We start from the raw sequence: 16,757 nt of genomic DNA on the forward strand, positions 1-16,757 counted from the left end.
TCGATGTCGAATCGTCTAGGCTTGGGCCGATGTCGAGTCGTTCGGGCCCGGGATGATGTCGAGTTGTCCATGCCCGAGTCGATGTTGAGTCGTCCGAGCTCGGGTCGATTTTTGGTCGTCGGAGCCCGGACCGATGTCGATTCGTTCGAGACCAAGCCGATGTTGAATGGTTCGGGCCCGGGTCGATGTTGAACTGAGTTGGTCCGCGTCGATCCGCGTCCAAGTTGAGTCGGATTAGACCCAGTTCGAGCCAAGTTAGTTTGTGTCCATATCAAAATGTATTTAATGTATTTGACAAAGTGGATTTAATCTAATTAAGAAAGTGGATTTAATCCACTTTAAATGGATTTAAGAAAAATCCAAATAAATTTGATATAGTTAAAATGGATATGGATTTTAAATCCAATCCATTTATTTGGATTTAGATTGGATCTAGATCTAAAAATCCATTCCATAACCACCCTAATTAGTGGTGGTAGTTGTGTAAGCTACTTTCCCTTTTCTCCCTCTGTCATTTTGTTTCTCAGTTGTATTGTATATGAGCTAGCAAGTTGATCACACAATTTTTTGATTAAGATATGCCCCCACAACTTATTTGTGTATGGTCACTCCAATTCCCACTATAAGATCACGTTCAAAAATATTCTGCGCCATATTTTATCTATCATTAGGAAATTCAATGTAATCATATTTTGCAGTAGGGTTTCAACCGTTTCATCGAAGTTCTGGTTGAAATTAGAAATCGATTTAATGATTGAACCACCTCAAAACCTATAGTTTCTTTCTCTAAAAAAAATACCCGTAGTTGTCAATTCCTTTATGTCGTTGAAGTCAAGTTGTACGACTTAAAATTATACTTAATTTTAAGTATAATTTTCAGTACGCATTCATCTCCCTGTTAGCAAGAGGAAGTCAGCCCATTATACTGTAAATTGATTTCAGCAAGTATTTTACGTCTAGCAATGCCTACCACTTTAAATTTAAATATTTATTGGTGTCTTTTATTTTATAATTATATACATACAAATTTATTAACTTAAAACTATTTATTTCAGGCATCAAATTATGGAAGTGGTGTTCCATCACCTAATCAAGTAATAGGATCAAGTGTTGGAAGCAAAACTGATTAGGGAAATGTGTTTTAATTTTAAATTTGATTAGGGATTTGTGAACTTTTGAACAATTATGTGTTGTAATTTTAAACTTGATTAGGGATGTATGAACTTTTGAACAATTATGTGTTGTAATTTTAAACTTGATTAGGGATGTATGAACTTTTTATGTTTTTTAATTTTCAATTACATATAAACTTTTGAACATTATTATGTGTGCTTTAATTTTCAATGAAATGAATGGATGATTATAACTTTATACATTATTTTATTTTATTATGAAAAAGTGGTGGTTAAATTTTATAATTGTATAAAACAGATTATAAAAAAGATTATAAAAAAGTGGTGGTTAAATTTTATTTATTCAAAATTAAAATTACGTCAGTTAAAAACGCCACTACATATGTATATTATAGCGTCAGAATCTTATTCAATGAATGTAAATTGCGACAGTTATAACTGACACTACTTACATATAAAAACTGACACTACTTACACTATGTTTAAAGTGACGGGTGTTGCGCCGGGTAGTGTAAAACCGTCACATTAAACTTTGTGACAGCCAGTTCTATGGCGGTTTGGGAAACCGTAACAAGTGTATATTGTGGCGGTTATAAACGCCAGTTTATACAAAAATAACCGCCACAATATACATTTTTTTTTGTAGTGGATGTTGTTTGTCATTCCCAAAAAGGAACAAACTAGTATTAGTTAGAGGTGGCAAAAGGGTGTAGACTCTTCTCCCTTTAAAGGTCATGTGCTAATGATTATGTTGCAATGGTTTTTCATGAGGAATTGTCCTGGATGTCAATTTCCAGCTAACTTTTATACATTCATGTTGGTGCTTTGAGTGATAGATTTTATGCATTCAATTTGGTGTTTTGTTTTGTGGTTTGGGAGTACTATTAGTATATGTGTTTTCTGGGTTAGTAAGGTAAGATTGGTTAGTTAGGTTGAAAGAGTTTATTGTCCAAGTCTTTTGTATACAGTTAGATTATCGTGAAATGCTAAAATTTATTAGATAAAAAATTATTCACGAAGAACTAGGTGTAGAAGATTTATAGATGAATTACATGTTAGACCACTTATCTTAAAATACACTAAAAAAACTCAGGTATAAATTATCTATAAACGAACAATATGCTAGATTATCTATATTGAAATAAAAGAAGGAAAGGGAGTTTATTACTCCTAAGTAACCATCAAGTTTTGGACTTTTCTGTTCTGTTATGTTCGTAGTAGGTATGTATGTAGGGTGTTCTATGTAGTATCCGTCTGATATGCGGGGCAAGGGAGTGTTAAGAGATCTATCTTTTAACCGTGTTGTGTTTTTTGTCCGCCTAAGCTAAGAGTGTTTTTGTATACAGGTTGGGACACCCCTTAAGTGTCCTATTTTATTTCATTAATTCATTGCTGATAAAAAAAAATCTATATTGAAACATACACTAAATACCAAGTGTCGATAGTCTACTGACAAATTACTTATTAGACGGTCTACTTTGAAATACATGACTGACCGTTAACATATAAAACACAAACTAAATCCATACTAGTATCTATCCATTAACAAACACTGGATTATTTATCCATTATCATACACAATCTACCATAATTTTTTAAAGTAAAAGAAAAGATAATGATATACAATCACATTACAACTCCCAATACTATTATTTTAATATATTTTTCATGTTATTTAATTAAAAATTTATTTTTTATTATATATATTTATATCTAAACTCGTTACATATATTAAGAGTTTTGTATACAACTCTTAGGCTCTGTTTGTTTCAAGGGTTGTACTGTTCAAGAGGAAGGATGAGAATGAATTATACATGATTTGAATCAAGGGATGTGCAGGGAAGGGAGAGAGTGGATCTGCTTGGAGAGTGATTTCTCTCATCCTCTTCATATACAAAGATTTGAAGGAAAAGCCACCTAGGACGGTGGTGTTTTCCCTTTTTGACATTCCTTTTTGTTTTTTCATTTATGCAATAATATATATAATAACACCTTTTATTTTTATTATTTTTCCATAACAATTATCATATTATGATATTTCATACTTTATTCTATATATTTTCTTTTCTTTATAAATAAATTTGTTGTACAATTTACTCCATATATAATATTTTTTTATTATAAAATATCTTCTAAACTATCTACATGGTTGTATCTACATACAATCTAAATCAATGAATATAAAAAACTTTCAAAATGTATAAATAAATATAACAATAAATTTGTATATGCTTAAATAATATTATTTTTATGATTATTTTCATATTTCAATAATATTAATTAGTAACTCGTATTTTTTTCAAAAATAATTATTTAGCGGTATCGAAATAACTTATTCAATTGTAAAAAAATAATTTAAAATATTTCAATTAACTGATCAAATCTACATAAAAACACATCATATTTTATTAATTAAATATTTTTAAATACAAAAATAAATTTGTAAAGTTACATTTTACTCTTATTAAAAAAATTAAAAAAACCTCAACCATTTCATCACTCCAAACAACCTCACTTCCTTCACACTTTCTTCTCATATTCTTACACATTCACTCTCTCAAATCCTCACACATGAACAACACAATTCAAACAAACTACTCAATTCAAACAAACACTTAATTTGTAAAAGCAATCATCATTTCCCTAAAGAAAAATGATATTAGAGGGGACGCATAATCTCTTCAACCTGCAATTGTATTTGCAATTTTAGACAGTGCAACGTAGGACGAACCTCCCTCCGACAAAGCTTTCATTCCACTTTGTTGTACCTCTTTCATTCTCTCTCTCACGCGATTGCTCTTCACACTTTCCTTCACCATTTCTGCTATCTCCTCCCTACGCACCACCTTCTTGATCGGCAACACCCTGTGCCGAACCGCCACGCCCAGCTCCTCCGCCAACAACGCCGCATTCATCCTTTGCTCCGCATATAAAGGCCACGCAATCAACGGAACACCGTTTGTTACACTTTCCAGCGTGGAACCCCATCCACAATGTGTAAGAAAACCTCCAATAGCACGATGCCCTAGTATAGTCACTTGTTGGGCCCATTCAGGAACCAGCAGTCCCACTTCGTTAGTCCTTGAAACAAATCCTTCCGGCAAATACTTCGCCACCTCATCAATTCCGCTACTCCCAGTGGTGAAAAACGCCGCATCCGCATTTTTTTCTATGGGCGCGCGTACCACCCAAAGAAATCTCTGTTCACTCAGTTCCAACCCCCAAGCTAGCTCCCTCATTTGCTCAGACGACAGCGTTCCTCCGCTGCCAAACGACACGTAAACCACAGACTGACTCGGTTGTTCGTCGAGCCACTTCACCAGCGACTCACTTGAAGAATTGGTTTCTAACTCGGGCTGTCTCACGAGAGGTCCCACAGCATACACTGGAATCTTCATATTTAGGGCTTCACTTAACAAACCTCCCTCCCTTAGCGCTTCAAGTTCTTCACGTTGAAGCTCCTCCCATGTGTTCACCAAAACACCGTCGCTTTGCAGGAACCCGTTTCCTATTGCAAGATACTCTTTATACTGTCTGTCGTTCCGGTCCAGCATGGGTTCGATCACGTCCTCCGGTTGAACCGGTTTGCAGCCGGGAATTTTGAGCGGTTCCTTTTGGTCCACGTATTGTCCTTCTACTAGTTCATCCAGCACCGGGGAATAGATGACCAACGCGAGCATCCAAGCGTGTGAAGCAACGAAGACGTAGCTGATAATGTTGAGTTCTCTTGCTATGGGTATGGCCTCCGTGCTGAAAATATCAACGATGAGTGCGGAAGGGCGAGGGGTAATTTCGGAAAGAATTGACCGGATGGCAATTTTGGCTTCGCGCATTACGACGCAGAGGCGAGTGAAGACGGTATCGTTTTGGGCAACGAGGGCAGTGATGTCTGGTGAAGGAATATCGATGAAGTGGAAGAGGGAGGATGTAAGGGCTGAGTTGAGGATCTGAGTTTCGGCGCGTGAAGTTTGGGATGTGACGGCGAGGATTGTGACTTTGAAGTTGTGGTGAAGGACGAAGCGCTTGGCCAGCTCAATGACTGGAATGAGATGGCCCAGACCTGGACATGAAACAAGAACCACGTGCGTGGGTTTTCGTGTCTCCATGAACCAACCCTGAGAACGTCGCCCCAGATATTACTTCCTACCTGAGACGTGCTGAACTAAAGTTATACATATAGATAGATATATAGATGAATCATTAGAGTATTGTTTTTGAATTGACTAGTTGTTTTCTTATTTTTGTCTTTAATTAAAAAAGAATATTTTAAATATTAAAAATTAATTTTTCACATCCATACTTACACATCAATAAATAAAAATATTTTAATTATTTATAATTTTTTTAATTTTAAAATTTATTTTAATATTTTACATTTTGATTATATTTTTATTAAAGATTTTTTTATTTTTTTAATTACAAATATTAATATTTTGTAATAGGTGTAAAATGGATGAGGTGTAAACTACTCAATATTTACTATTTCCACTTTTATAAGAAAACTTTTAAGTTGTGTGGAGGAGAAAGTTTTTGCAAGTTCTCATGATGAGGAGATAAAGGGATTTGGATTTAGACTACATAATTTGAATCATGTCACGTGAATGAATTTGAATCATATGACGTGACCAAAGTCTTGCACAAGTTGGCTCTTCTGTTTATGGATTACAGACTTGTGATGATAAGACCAAGGGACATTCATTTTCAAAAGAATTTTCGACATATTAATAAGAATTTAGAAAAATGTGATAGTATTTAAGTGACTCAATAAAATTGAGTAATTATTGAGTAAGTACTATGAAGAATAAAGTTATTTTTATAGGTTTTTGGGTTTTTTTAAAATATTTTATGAGGTGATTACTAAATATTGGGTTTATTAATCTGTTATCAAATATTAGATATCAATTTTTAAATGAATCCAACACTAGTACAAATTACTTCATTAACAACACCTTTTAAAGATGGTTTGGAAACAACTATCGTAATAAGTGAGGTGGTGGCAGTTCTGTAATTTTTTTGACTTTTTTTGCCTTTTTAATGACGGTTCCTGCCTAAACCGTCGTTAAAAGTGAGACCGTGAGGATACAACAACGATTCTCACCAGAATCATCGTTAAAGTTAGAGAATCCACGACGGTTACCTACAACCATCGTTAAAGGTGGGACATTTTTTTATTTATTTTCAGCACAGCACAACACTTGCCTCCATTTCATTTTCACACAATCGCTCTTCTTTGTCAAAGGTTCATCTTCATTCTCACACCGTTCACCGTCGCGCCTTGCCACCAGCCACCGCGTTTGCCCCACCTGCGCCACCACCATCGCGACCTCGCTCCGCGCCATCGTGTCGCACGTCCTGCATGTTCTGCGTCCCACCACGGCGCACGTTCTGTGTGCCACTGCACCGCACGCCTTGCACGCTCCGCATGCCCTGCACGCCACCGCATTGCACGCCCCACGCGCCACCGTGCCTCACGCTTCCGCACCACGATCGCGCGCCCCACACCATCGATGTCGCGCTCCTTTCCCATCGTGCCAGCGCTGCCTTCTTGCTACCCCGTTCGTTGACAAACTTCCCGCTCGTACGCGCGAGGTTTTTTTCAGTTTCGTTTAACTTTTGAGGTTAGTATATTTTTATTTATTATTTAATTATATATTAAATATTATTAACTATATTTTGAAAGTGTTTGTTTTGAGTAAGATATTGATTTTATATATTGAACGCACTAAGTTTGAGTCTGATGGTGTCCGACCTTCGGCAATCTGAATTTAGTTTTTAATCATTAGATATTGTTTCTATATATTAAACAAACTGATTCTGAGTCCGAAGGTGTCCAATCTTCGGCAATTTTGATTTAGTTTTTAATGATTATATATTGTTTTGACATATTGAACGCACTGGTACTGAGTCTGGAGGTGTCCGACCTTCGACAATTTTGATTTATGTTTTAATGATTACATATTGAACTCATTTGTTATGAGTCTGCACTGGTTCTTAGTTTAGCAGTTCCATGGATCGGAGTTGGATTAATACACCACGGATAAGTGATACGTACGAAAAAGGTGTGGAAGAATTCATATAGTTCGCAGAACATAATGTCGTTAATTGTAATAATGGAGTAAGAATAAGGTGTCCTTGTGTCAATTGTTTAAATGGAAGGATATTTAGTGTTTCTGAAATTAGAGAACATCTTTTGTGTGATGGATTTTTGAAAAGTTATTGTACCGTCCCGTATCAGGGCGTTGACTAAGTCAAAGTCAACGACCAGAAAGTCAAAGTCAACTTAAGGTGTCGCCCAGGTGTAGAGACGCCAGGAGGAAGCGTCGCCAAGATAGGACCAGGCGTCGCCAAGGCAAGGCGTCGCCAAGGCAAGGCGTCGCCAAGGCAAGGCGTCGCCAAGGCAAGGCGTCGCTAAGATAGGACCAGGCGTCGCCAAGGCAAGGCGTCGCCTGGGTGAAGGCGTCGCCTAGCCAGGGCGTGGCCAGATCAAACAGTGTAAAGGTAAGGCAATCACAGTATGGTTCCCCGATACCCATGGGTAGGAAATACCATGGAGGGAGCGACGCCGTGGGAAGCCTCAGGACCCGATATCTCGGGAAAGTGATAAAGAGAAGGAAAAGGTGGCTTCAAGGCCATAATGATAGTACCAGTGAAGGGCAGCCTGACTCGTGAAGTACCCCTGCCGCCCTAGAGACGCCTTCGGGACAGATACGACCCAAGAGGAAGGTCACGCCCAGGATAACCGGGTGCAGGGTGCGAGAGGAAGGCAGATACGCTCTCAAAGTAAGTGGCTAGATACTTGGGGGCATGAGTTGGCACCCAAAAAGTCACCCCTAGCGCAGTAGCACTCCCCAACAGGAGGACTCACACGTAGAAACGTCCCCAGGTGGGCAGAAGCGCCCCCAGATGGGGTCATGGCGTCGTGAGGCCCTCCACGTGTATGACAGCAATGCCGGAATAGAAACACCCTCTAGTCAGGTGCCAGGTAATTAAAGATATTCAATACAGTTTCCCTTTCGAGCATTCAGGTACTATTAGGGCTCCCGAGCGTTTCAACGTCTTAAATGCGCTACGTTTCGTAATTAAGCGCTTTAATGAGTGCGTTACGTTTGAGATTAAAAGCGCTTTAAGGCGCTTTAAATGCTGGGGCAGCTTAAATAGCGCGGAGAATGTCGGAAAAAGGGTTGGAACCTTTGGCAAACTTACGAGAAACTCTTTGGTTGCTTGCCCGTGCTTTAAGGTTGCGAACAAGTGACTGGAGAATATTTTTGCCTAAAGGGGACAACACACACACACACAGATACACAGTTCTTTTACCACCTTCATAGTGCCACACGCGGTGCTCAGATACGTGGGTGGACAGTTTTTTGGTGTTTCTTGCTGGCTGACTTGAGCGTCGGAGTGCAAACGGCCGCTAGGGCGCCTCTTTGTCCTCTTTTTTGCAGGAATTCACAGGCAATCAGTGGGAAGGAGTCCTTAGCTGACGGTCGAGGTCGCGCACGAAGACGTCCCGGTCAACCGGACGGAACATTTGGCGCCCACCGTGGGGCACGATATAAAACATCAGTCCCATCACAAGTTCGAGGAGAAGTTACCAAGCTACAGTAACGTTGAAGGAGGTTGGAGTGACAATGGCCCCCACCAGATGAAGAGCAACGCGCGCAGCCCCAGTAGACCTATCCATGCAGCAGGTCCTGGAAATAATGAGGGGGCTGCAGCAGGACATGGCGGATTCGAAGATGGAGCAGGAGCGCATGCAGGCAGATCTTGACGCCTCGCATGAGCGCAATGAAGAGCTCCACCGTGTGAATGAGGAGTTGCGCCAGGGCCTGAGAAACGATCGGAGGCGGCCTGGGCAGGACGAGACGGAGAACCATTCCCCGCCAAGGGAGTTTTCCACTCCTTTCTCGCAGGAGATCCTAGATGCAGCGATCCCGAACACGTTCGCGGGACCCAAGGTAATCTTCACTGGGATGGAGGACCCAGAGACGCACCTCGCTGCATTTCACACGCAGATGGTCCTGATAGGCGGTTCTGATGCTGCCAAGTGCAAGCTCTTCATGAGCACCCTGACAGGGATGGCTATGGACTGGTTCATTAGCCTCCCCGAGGGCCATATCACATCTTTCCGCCAGTTGTCGCGGTTATTCAGAGAACAGTATTTGGCCAACAAGGCCCCTCCGCCGGTCTCTTACGACCTGTTTGACGTGAAGCAGTATCAGGGGGAGACCCTGAAGGAGTATACCAATCGCTTCGGGGTCCAGGTCGTGAAGGTTGGTACAACAGAGGAGCCTATGATCGTGTACGCATTTGTGAAAGGCGTATGCCCCGGCCCCTTTGGAGAATCTATTATCCGCAATCGCCCTAGGACTTTCGCTGAATTACGGCGTAGGGCGGTAGAGCATATTGCTTCGGAAGGGGAGGTATGTGTGAAGCGCACCAGCGCCGTGCCCTCACGCCCAAGGGGACCAACGCGAGTTCAACCCGTCAGAGTCAATGAGACAACGACGGGGAGAAAGAAGCCAGAGGCCAGACGCCCCTACGAGGCCAGAAAGCCCCAGCCTCGGGGCCCCGCCGGAGGCGAACGCCCCGCCAGAGAAAGAGCAAGACCGGCGAGGTACAACTTCGTAGTCGAGTTGAAGGATTTGATCGCCGTACCCAACATAGCCGAGAGGCTGAGGCGACCGGCGAAGACCGACAAGGTGTTAGGGCTCCGCAAAGACTCTTGGTGCGAATTTCTCGAGGCTTTCGGGCACCAAATTGATAATTGCCTGTCGTTGGGCTACCAGCTAGATGAGCTGGTGAGGACTGGGTTTTTGAAAGATTATGTCGCAGAGTCCACCACGACCGCCACCCTGCCGCCGTCGGCAGATGAGCCAGCACACGAGATGCCTGTGCTTGGCGAGGTCCACGCCATTGCTGGAGGTTTTTTCGGCGGAGGACCCACCGCCTCCCAGCGGAAAAAATACGCGAGGGGGGTGAATTCAATCGAAGAGAGGCTCTCGGGAGAGCCCTGGGAGTCAGATATTGTGCTCACAAGAAGAGACCTCCGAGATGTGGTGCCCCATGACAACGATCCCGTTGTCATCTCGGTCGTCACGACTGGAAGGAAGGTCCACAGAGTGCTTGTTGATCAAGGAAGCTCGGCAGACGTCATGTTTCTGTCGACCTTTAATAAGTTACGGTTGTCCCCCGATCTGCTAAGTCCCTATACGGGATGCTTGTATGGGTTTGGGGATAACCAGATAGAGGTCCGGGGGTACCTGGAGTTAAGGACTACGTTCACAGACGGAGAGGCTTCCCGAACAGAGAGCATTCGGTACCTCGTCGTGAACGCCAATTCCGCCTACAATATTTTGCTGGGCAGACCGGCGTTAAACCGTCTGAGCGCAATATCCTCCACCCGTCACATGAAGATGAAGATACCGGACCTCAGTGGCCGGGTGATAGTCATCAGATCAGACCAGGAGGAGGCGAGGAAATGCTACGAAAACAGCCTGAAGACGAAGAGAGGCGTTTTCATGGTGTACGAACGTCCGCCGAGTGCGGACGCAACGATGATTGAGGCGACGCCCGCTGGGCTGACGCTTGAAGAGGCCATAGCAGAAAGGGCGATGCCCGAGGCAGATGTGCCAATGGAGGAGGCACCCGTGGAAGAGGCGGTGCCCCCCGAAGAAGCGGCGCCCGTAGAAGAAGCGGTGCCCGCCGAAGATGATAATAGGGAGCAACCCGCAACTAATACCCTAGAAAGGGAGATTGGCGGCAAAGCTTTCAAGTTAGGAAGCTCGCTAAGTCCAGAAGAACAGGAAGGGGTGGCAGAAGTGATTTCGCGCCACCTGGATGCCTTCGCATGGTCCGCCTCGGATATGCCGGGCATCGACCCCGATTTCCTGTGTCACCACCTCAGCATGGACGCCACGGTCCGCCCCGTGCGTCAGAGAAGGAGGAAGTTCAATGAGGAGCGACAACAGGTGGTGAAAGACGAAACGCAGAAGTTGCTGAGTGCTGGCCACATCAGGGAGATTCAGTACCCTGAGTGGCTCGCCAACGTCGTCTTGGTGAAAAAGGCGAACGGAAAGTGGAGAATGTGCGTTGACTTCACGGACCTGAACAGGGCGTGCCCAAAGGATTCCTATCCGTTGCCCAGCATCGACGCCCTAGTGGACAGCGCGTCTGGCAGCAAAGTGTTAAGCTTCCTGGACGCCTTCTCAGGGTATAACCAAATCAAGATGCACCCCAGAGACGAGAGCAAGACTGCGTTCATGACTGAAACATGCAGTTATTGCTATAAGGTGATGCCCTTCGGGCTCAAAAACGCGGACGCCACGTACCAGAGGTTAATGGACAAGGTCCTGGCGCCAATGCTTGGGAGGAACGTATACGCCTATGTAGACGACATGGTGGTGGCGTCGCAGAACAGGGTGCAGCACATGTCAGACTTGGAGGAGTTGTTCAACACGATATCCAAATACCGCCTCAAGTTGAACCCCGAGAAGTGTGTTTTCGGGGTAGAGGCCGGTAAATTCTTGGGTTTCCTGCTCACCGAGAGGGGGATAGAGGCGAACCCCGACAATGTGCGGCTATTATCGCCATGAGGAGTCCGACCTCGGTAAAGGAGGTTCAACAGTTGACAGGGCGGATGGCGGCGCTCTCGAGGTTTGTTTCCGCCGGAGGAGAAAAGGGGCACCCGTACTTCCAGTGCCTCAATAGAAACAGTCGCTTTGCATGGACTGAGGAATGCGAAGCGGCTTTCGCTAAGCTGAAGGATTACCTGGCGACGCCTCCAGTTCTCTGCAAACCGGTAACGGGCGTGCCCCTCCGGTTGTATTTTACTGTAACAGATAGGGCCATCAGTTCTGTGTTGGTCCAAGAGCAGGACCAGAGTCAGAAGACCATCTACTTTGTAAGCAAGGCCTTACAGGGAGCTGAGACAAGGTACCAAGCACTGGAGAAGGCGGCGCTGGCGGTAGTGTTCTCGGCTAGGAGGCTCCGTCATTACTTCCACAGTTTTACGGTGGTGGTAATGACCAACCTCCCTATACAGAAGGTGCTGCAGAAGCCCGATGTGGCAGGACGAATGGTACGCTGGGCAGTGGAACTGTCAGAATTCGACATACAGTACGAGCCTAGAGGATCCATCAAAGGGCAGGTGTATGCGGATTTTGTAGCAGAACTTTCGCCCGGAGGTGAGCAAGAGGTGGAAGCAAGGTCACAGTGGCTGCTCTCAGTTGATGGCTCCTCAAACCAACAAGGGAGTGGGCGGGAATAGTGCTGGAAGGACCCGACGGCATACTGATCGAGCAGGCCTTGCGTTTTGCCTTCAAGGCAAGTAACCACCAAGAGAATATGAAGCCCTGATTGCAGGAATGCTCTTGGCCAAGGAGATGGGCGCACAGAATCTCCTAGTGAAGAGCGACTCCCAGTTGATTACGGGGCAGGTGTCGGGTGAGTTCCAGGCGAAGGACCCCCAATGGCGGCGTATCTAAAATACGTCCAGTGTTGAAGGGGCGTTCAACGCTCTTGAGTTATACACGTCCCGAGGAGCAGAATGCCAGAGCGACCTGCTCGCAAAGCTGGCCAGCTCAGGCAAGGGGGTAGACAGAGGACAGTGATCCAGGAGACCCTCAAAGCTCCGCGTCGATTCGTGGAAGACAACAGGGTGGATGTCCTCCAGATTTATGCATCAAGGGGAAGGCCGAGGAGTCATTCCTCATTAACCCAAGATACGCAGAGGCGCCCCGCATCAGTATATACGCGGGTGCGTCTGAGGAGAGCAGATGCAGGTTTGTGTCCTGTCCACGGGAGACACTGGATGAGCCCTATAAACGATACCTGGCGGATGGGGCCCTTCCAGTGGACCCTGAAGAGGGTAAGAAAATCAAAAGGAACGCCGCAAGATATACCTTGGTGGATGGGGTGCTGTTCAGACACGGTTTCCTCACCCTATCCTAACGTGCGTCAGTGGCGATGAGTGCACCAGGATAATGGCGGAGCTACATGAAGGCATCTGCGGAAGCCATGTAGGAGGAAGGTCCTTAGCCTCCAAGGTAATACGCGCAGGTTTCTTCTGGCCAACGGTGAAAGAGGATTGCGCACGGCACGCCCAGCGGTGTAAGCAATGCCAAAAGCACGCCGACTGGCACAAGCGCCGCCAGAAGAGTTGCGGTCCATATACAGCCCGTGGCCTTTCCACACATGGGGAATTGACATCTGGGCCCTTTCCCACTGCAATCAGGCAGATGAATATCTGATCGTCGCCATAGAATACTTCACTAAGTGGATAGAGCAGAGCCCGTGGCACAAATCACTGCGCATAAGGTACAACATTTTGTGTGGAGAAACATCGTGTGTCGCTTTGGCGTACCCAGGCGCCTGATATCGACAATGGGACCCAGTTCGCCAGTCAGCAGTTGAGAAATCTGTGCGCTGAAGTGGGAATCAAGCAAGTGTTCGCGTCGGTCGAACACCCCCAGACCAATGGACAAGTAGAGTCAGCAAACAGAGTTCTGCTGAGGGGGTTAACAAGAAGGTTAGAGAAGGCCAAAGGGGCGTGGGCGAAGAGGTGCCAAGGATTGTATGGGCATACCACACCACGCCCCAATCCTCTACTATGGAGACGCCGTTCAGTTTGGTGTACGGGTCGGACGCGATGATTCCAGTAGAAATACACGAAAGCTCACCGCGTTTTCAAAACTTTGTGGTGGAGGAATCTAATGAGGAAGACGGGTAAACCTGGATCTGCTAGAAGAGGCAGGGAAGAAGCTAGAATAAAAGCTGAAGCGATGAAGAGAAGAGTGGAGCGGCAATATAGCTCTAAAGTAAAGCCACGACAGTTTCAGGTGGGCGACCTGGTGATGAGGAAAGCTCACCCTTACGAGTTGGAGAATAAGCTGTCTCCCAAGTGGACCGGGCCCTTCAGAGTTACTGAGGCTAAGGGCAACGGTTCGTACAACCTGGAGACTTTAGATGGAGGCCCTATCCCGCGCAGTTGGAATGCAGCCAACTTAAAATTTTATTTCAGTTGACCTATGTAAGCAGCATGTAACAATTTAGTTGAAGGGGACGCTCTTTTTCCCTTTCGGGGGTTTTTTTAATGAGGTCACCCTAATAAATGGAAAAACCAGTTGAGAAAAAGAAGTGCCTTGGTTTTCAGCCTTTATTTTTCCTTGTTAGAAGTAATGTGATGCACCGCCTAGGCCATGGTGTCACCAAGGAAGAAGGCGTCGCCTAGGTCTTGGCGTCGCCCAGAAAGAAGGCGCCGCCCAAGGAAAAGCATGCATCATTGGCAGAACGAGACGAAAGGAAGTCGCGCGGTACATGAAGCATATGCAAAGTAAAGTGGCGTTGTAAAGAATTATGGTATTGAAAGTTGTTTACAAGCAATGTTCAGTACAAAATGCAAAAACACAAACAAGCCACTTCTCAGCGCTCATCAGAGTCATCACTGGAGGAAGGCAAAGCCTCTTTCCCAGCCCGCAGCGCTCGAGTAAGTCGTGTCCTCTTTTCTCGGCTTATTTTCGAACCTGCACAAAGGAACAGATGTATTAGAGACACAGTGAAGAAGACAGGCACAGTTAGAAAGTAACGAAGGTCGAAGTTGCCTAAGGCAGTGGTTCGTACTTATGTACTTCTCAAGAGTCCTAGCGTTGAACTCCAAGCTGATCACCGTAGCGGAGTCAAACCTCCCGCCTCAGCAAGAATCCGGCAAGCTATTTGATCACTTGGAGCCAGATTCTTGAGGGGTTTGGCTTTAGGGCCTTTTCCTCTCTCACCCAGTACAGCGGAAACCCATCGAGGGCGTCAGGAACAAGATCAGTACAGCAGATCTTGAAGAACCGGCCTTTCCACCCCGTGAACGAGCTTTGGAAGGGTGTGAAGAGAACTCTTCCGGGAACATTGCTGAGAGTTACCCAGAGATTGTGTCTCTGTCTCTTCACCTCAAAAAAGTGAAGAAAGAGGTCAACCGAGGGTGCACAACCCAGAAACCCAAAGAGGACATCGAAGGCCTTGACAAAGGCCCAGCTGTTGGGATATAACTGGGCTGGAGCCACGTTGATCTCCGTCAGCAGTTCCTTCTCGAACCGGGAGAAGGGTAAGCGCACCCCGATGGTCTTGAACACCACCTGGTAAAAGTAAAAGAAAGGGACCCCGTCGTTCACTCGTTCGTCTCCACACACTGGCTCCCCCAGAGTGCAAGGGAGCACAGCGATGTCGTCATCGTGCCTCCTCGCGAAGGCCCGGTGGTCGTAAGAACACAACTCCCCTTTGCGTTCCCGTACGCCCTGGTGGAGAGCAAGCATGAACACTCATCAAGAAGTTCGCTCGAGGCCCAAGGGTACAAGTCTTTGGGACGGACCCTGGAGGAAGCATCGTGAGAAGACATTCTTTAACAAGATCAGGATGGCTAGAAATGCAAGAGTTGAGCGAGGGGAGCGATTAGAACAGCCCTTCGACAGAGAAGAAAGGGTGCAAGAAGAAAGAACGCAAGTAGGTTATGAAGAGTGAGAAAATGATGAAGATAGTTTAGAGGTTGAAGAGTTAAATAAAGCGGTTAGAGCGCCAAACGACGTGAATGGATGCACCGCACGATTGATACACGTGGCAGAAGATGAAAGGATGACTCTGGCACCACTGGTTTAAATCAGAAAATGTCCCGTCAACAGAATATCCAATGGTACGATCCGCCGTCGAAAATGAGTCAGGGGCATAGCAGGAGTCAGGGCTTGATGAACTGACCAAATGTCCCACAAACCATACAAGTAGCGCCACGTGGATCAAGTCAAATGACAGAAGGTCCCATCAGCTATACAAGGAGCGCCACGTGGATGGCACAGACAAAGCCTTGGGCTCTTCGCTGTTATCAAGCGTGGACCAAGGCAAGAGTTAAGGTCAATGTCAAGGTAAAGGTAACGCCCGAGGCGTTGCCAGGAAGGACGTAAAGGGCGACGATAGCGTGAGATGTCGCGGGTGTCGCCAACCCAAATACCGACAGGCATCGCCTCCCCGATACCCACAGGTAGGAAAGACTGTGGAGGGAGACGAAAGCAAAGAAAAGCAAAGTTAGTCACAGGCGTCGCCTCCCCGATACCCACAGGTAGGAAAGACTGTGGAGGGAGGCGAGACCACCGAGCGCCAGCGAGTCACTGGTAGGGTGTTCCCCGATATCTATGGGAAGGAAAGGCCATGGAGGGAACAGACCCCCCACGCACTCGGCGTTTTAGACACCCGGGACGATACAGTGCTGCTCTAGCAGGCCTCTCCTTAGGCGTGGGCGCCGAGCGTTTGAGATCAAGGAAAAGACCTTTCGGTATCAGAGACGTCCCGAAGACGATACGACTTCACTAAGTGAGCCTCTCCATGGGCGTGAGGGTTGGCGCGCAACCTTTCCCGATCATACCAAACCGCCCAACGAAGTGAAAGAAATGGGCGAACACGGATAAAATAGTCGAAGCGTGTGGAGGGAAAAGAGAATGAGATCGCATAGACAAAATCGTATGTGGCAGAGAAATAAATGCAACCATGCGGACCTCCTAAATCAGTGACAAGAGTACAATAGTTCAAAGAATTACAAGTGTTGGCAGATGAAATCAAAAACGAAGGTAAAGAATGAAGAGTTGAGCTTGAAGA

At 45.6% G+C, this 16,757-nt stretch overlaps 1 protein-coding gene across 1 annotated transcript; it reads right to left on the reverse strand.

Moving 5' to 3' along the window:
* Positions 1-3,517: 3,517 nt before the first annotated feature.
* LOC137810842 (anthocyanidin 3-O-glucosyltransferase 5-like) lies at positions 3,518-5,313 on the reverse strand. Its single transcript, XM_068612307.1, has one exon. It carries the CDS (start codon positions 5,237-5,239, stop codon positions 3,815-3,817), a length of 1,425 nt encoding a protein of 474 aa, XP_068468408.1. The 5' UTR covers positions 5,240-5,313; the 3' UTR covers positions 3,518-3,814.
* Between the last annotated feature and the right edge of the window lie 11,444 nt (positions 5,314-16,757).

Source organism: Phaseolus vulgaris, chromosome 2, assembly GCF_000499845.2.
Source record: "Phaseolus vulgaris cultivar G19833 chromosome 2, P. vulgaris v2.0, whole genome shotgun sequence".
In the NCBI taxonomy this organism is placed as follows: Eukaryota; Viridiplantae; Streptophyta; class Magnoliopsida; order Fabales; family Fabaceae; genus Phaseolus; species Phaseolus vulgaris.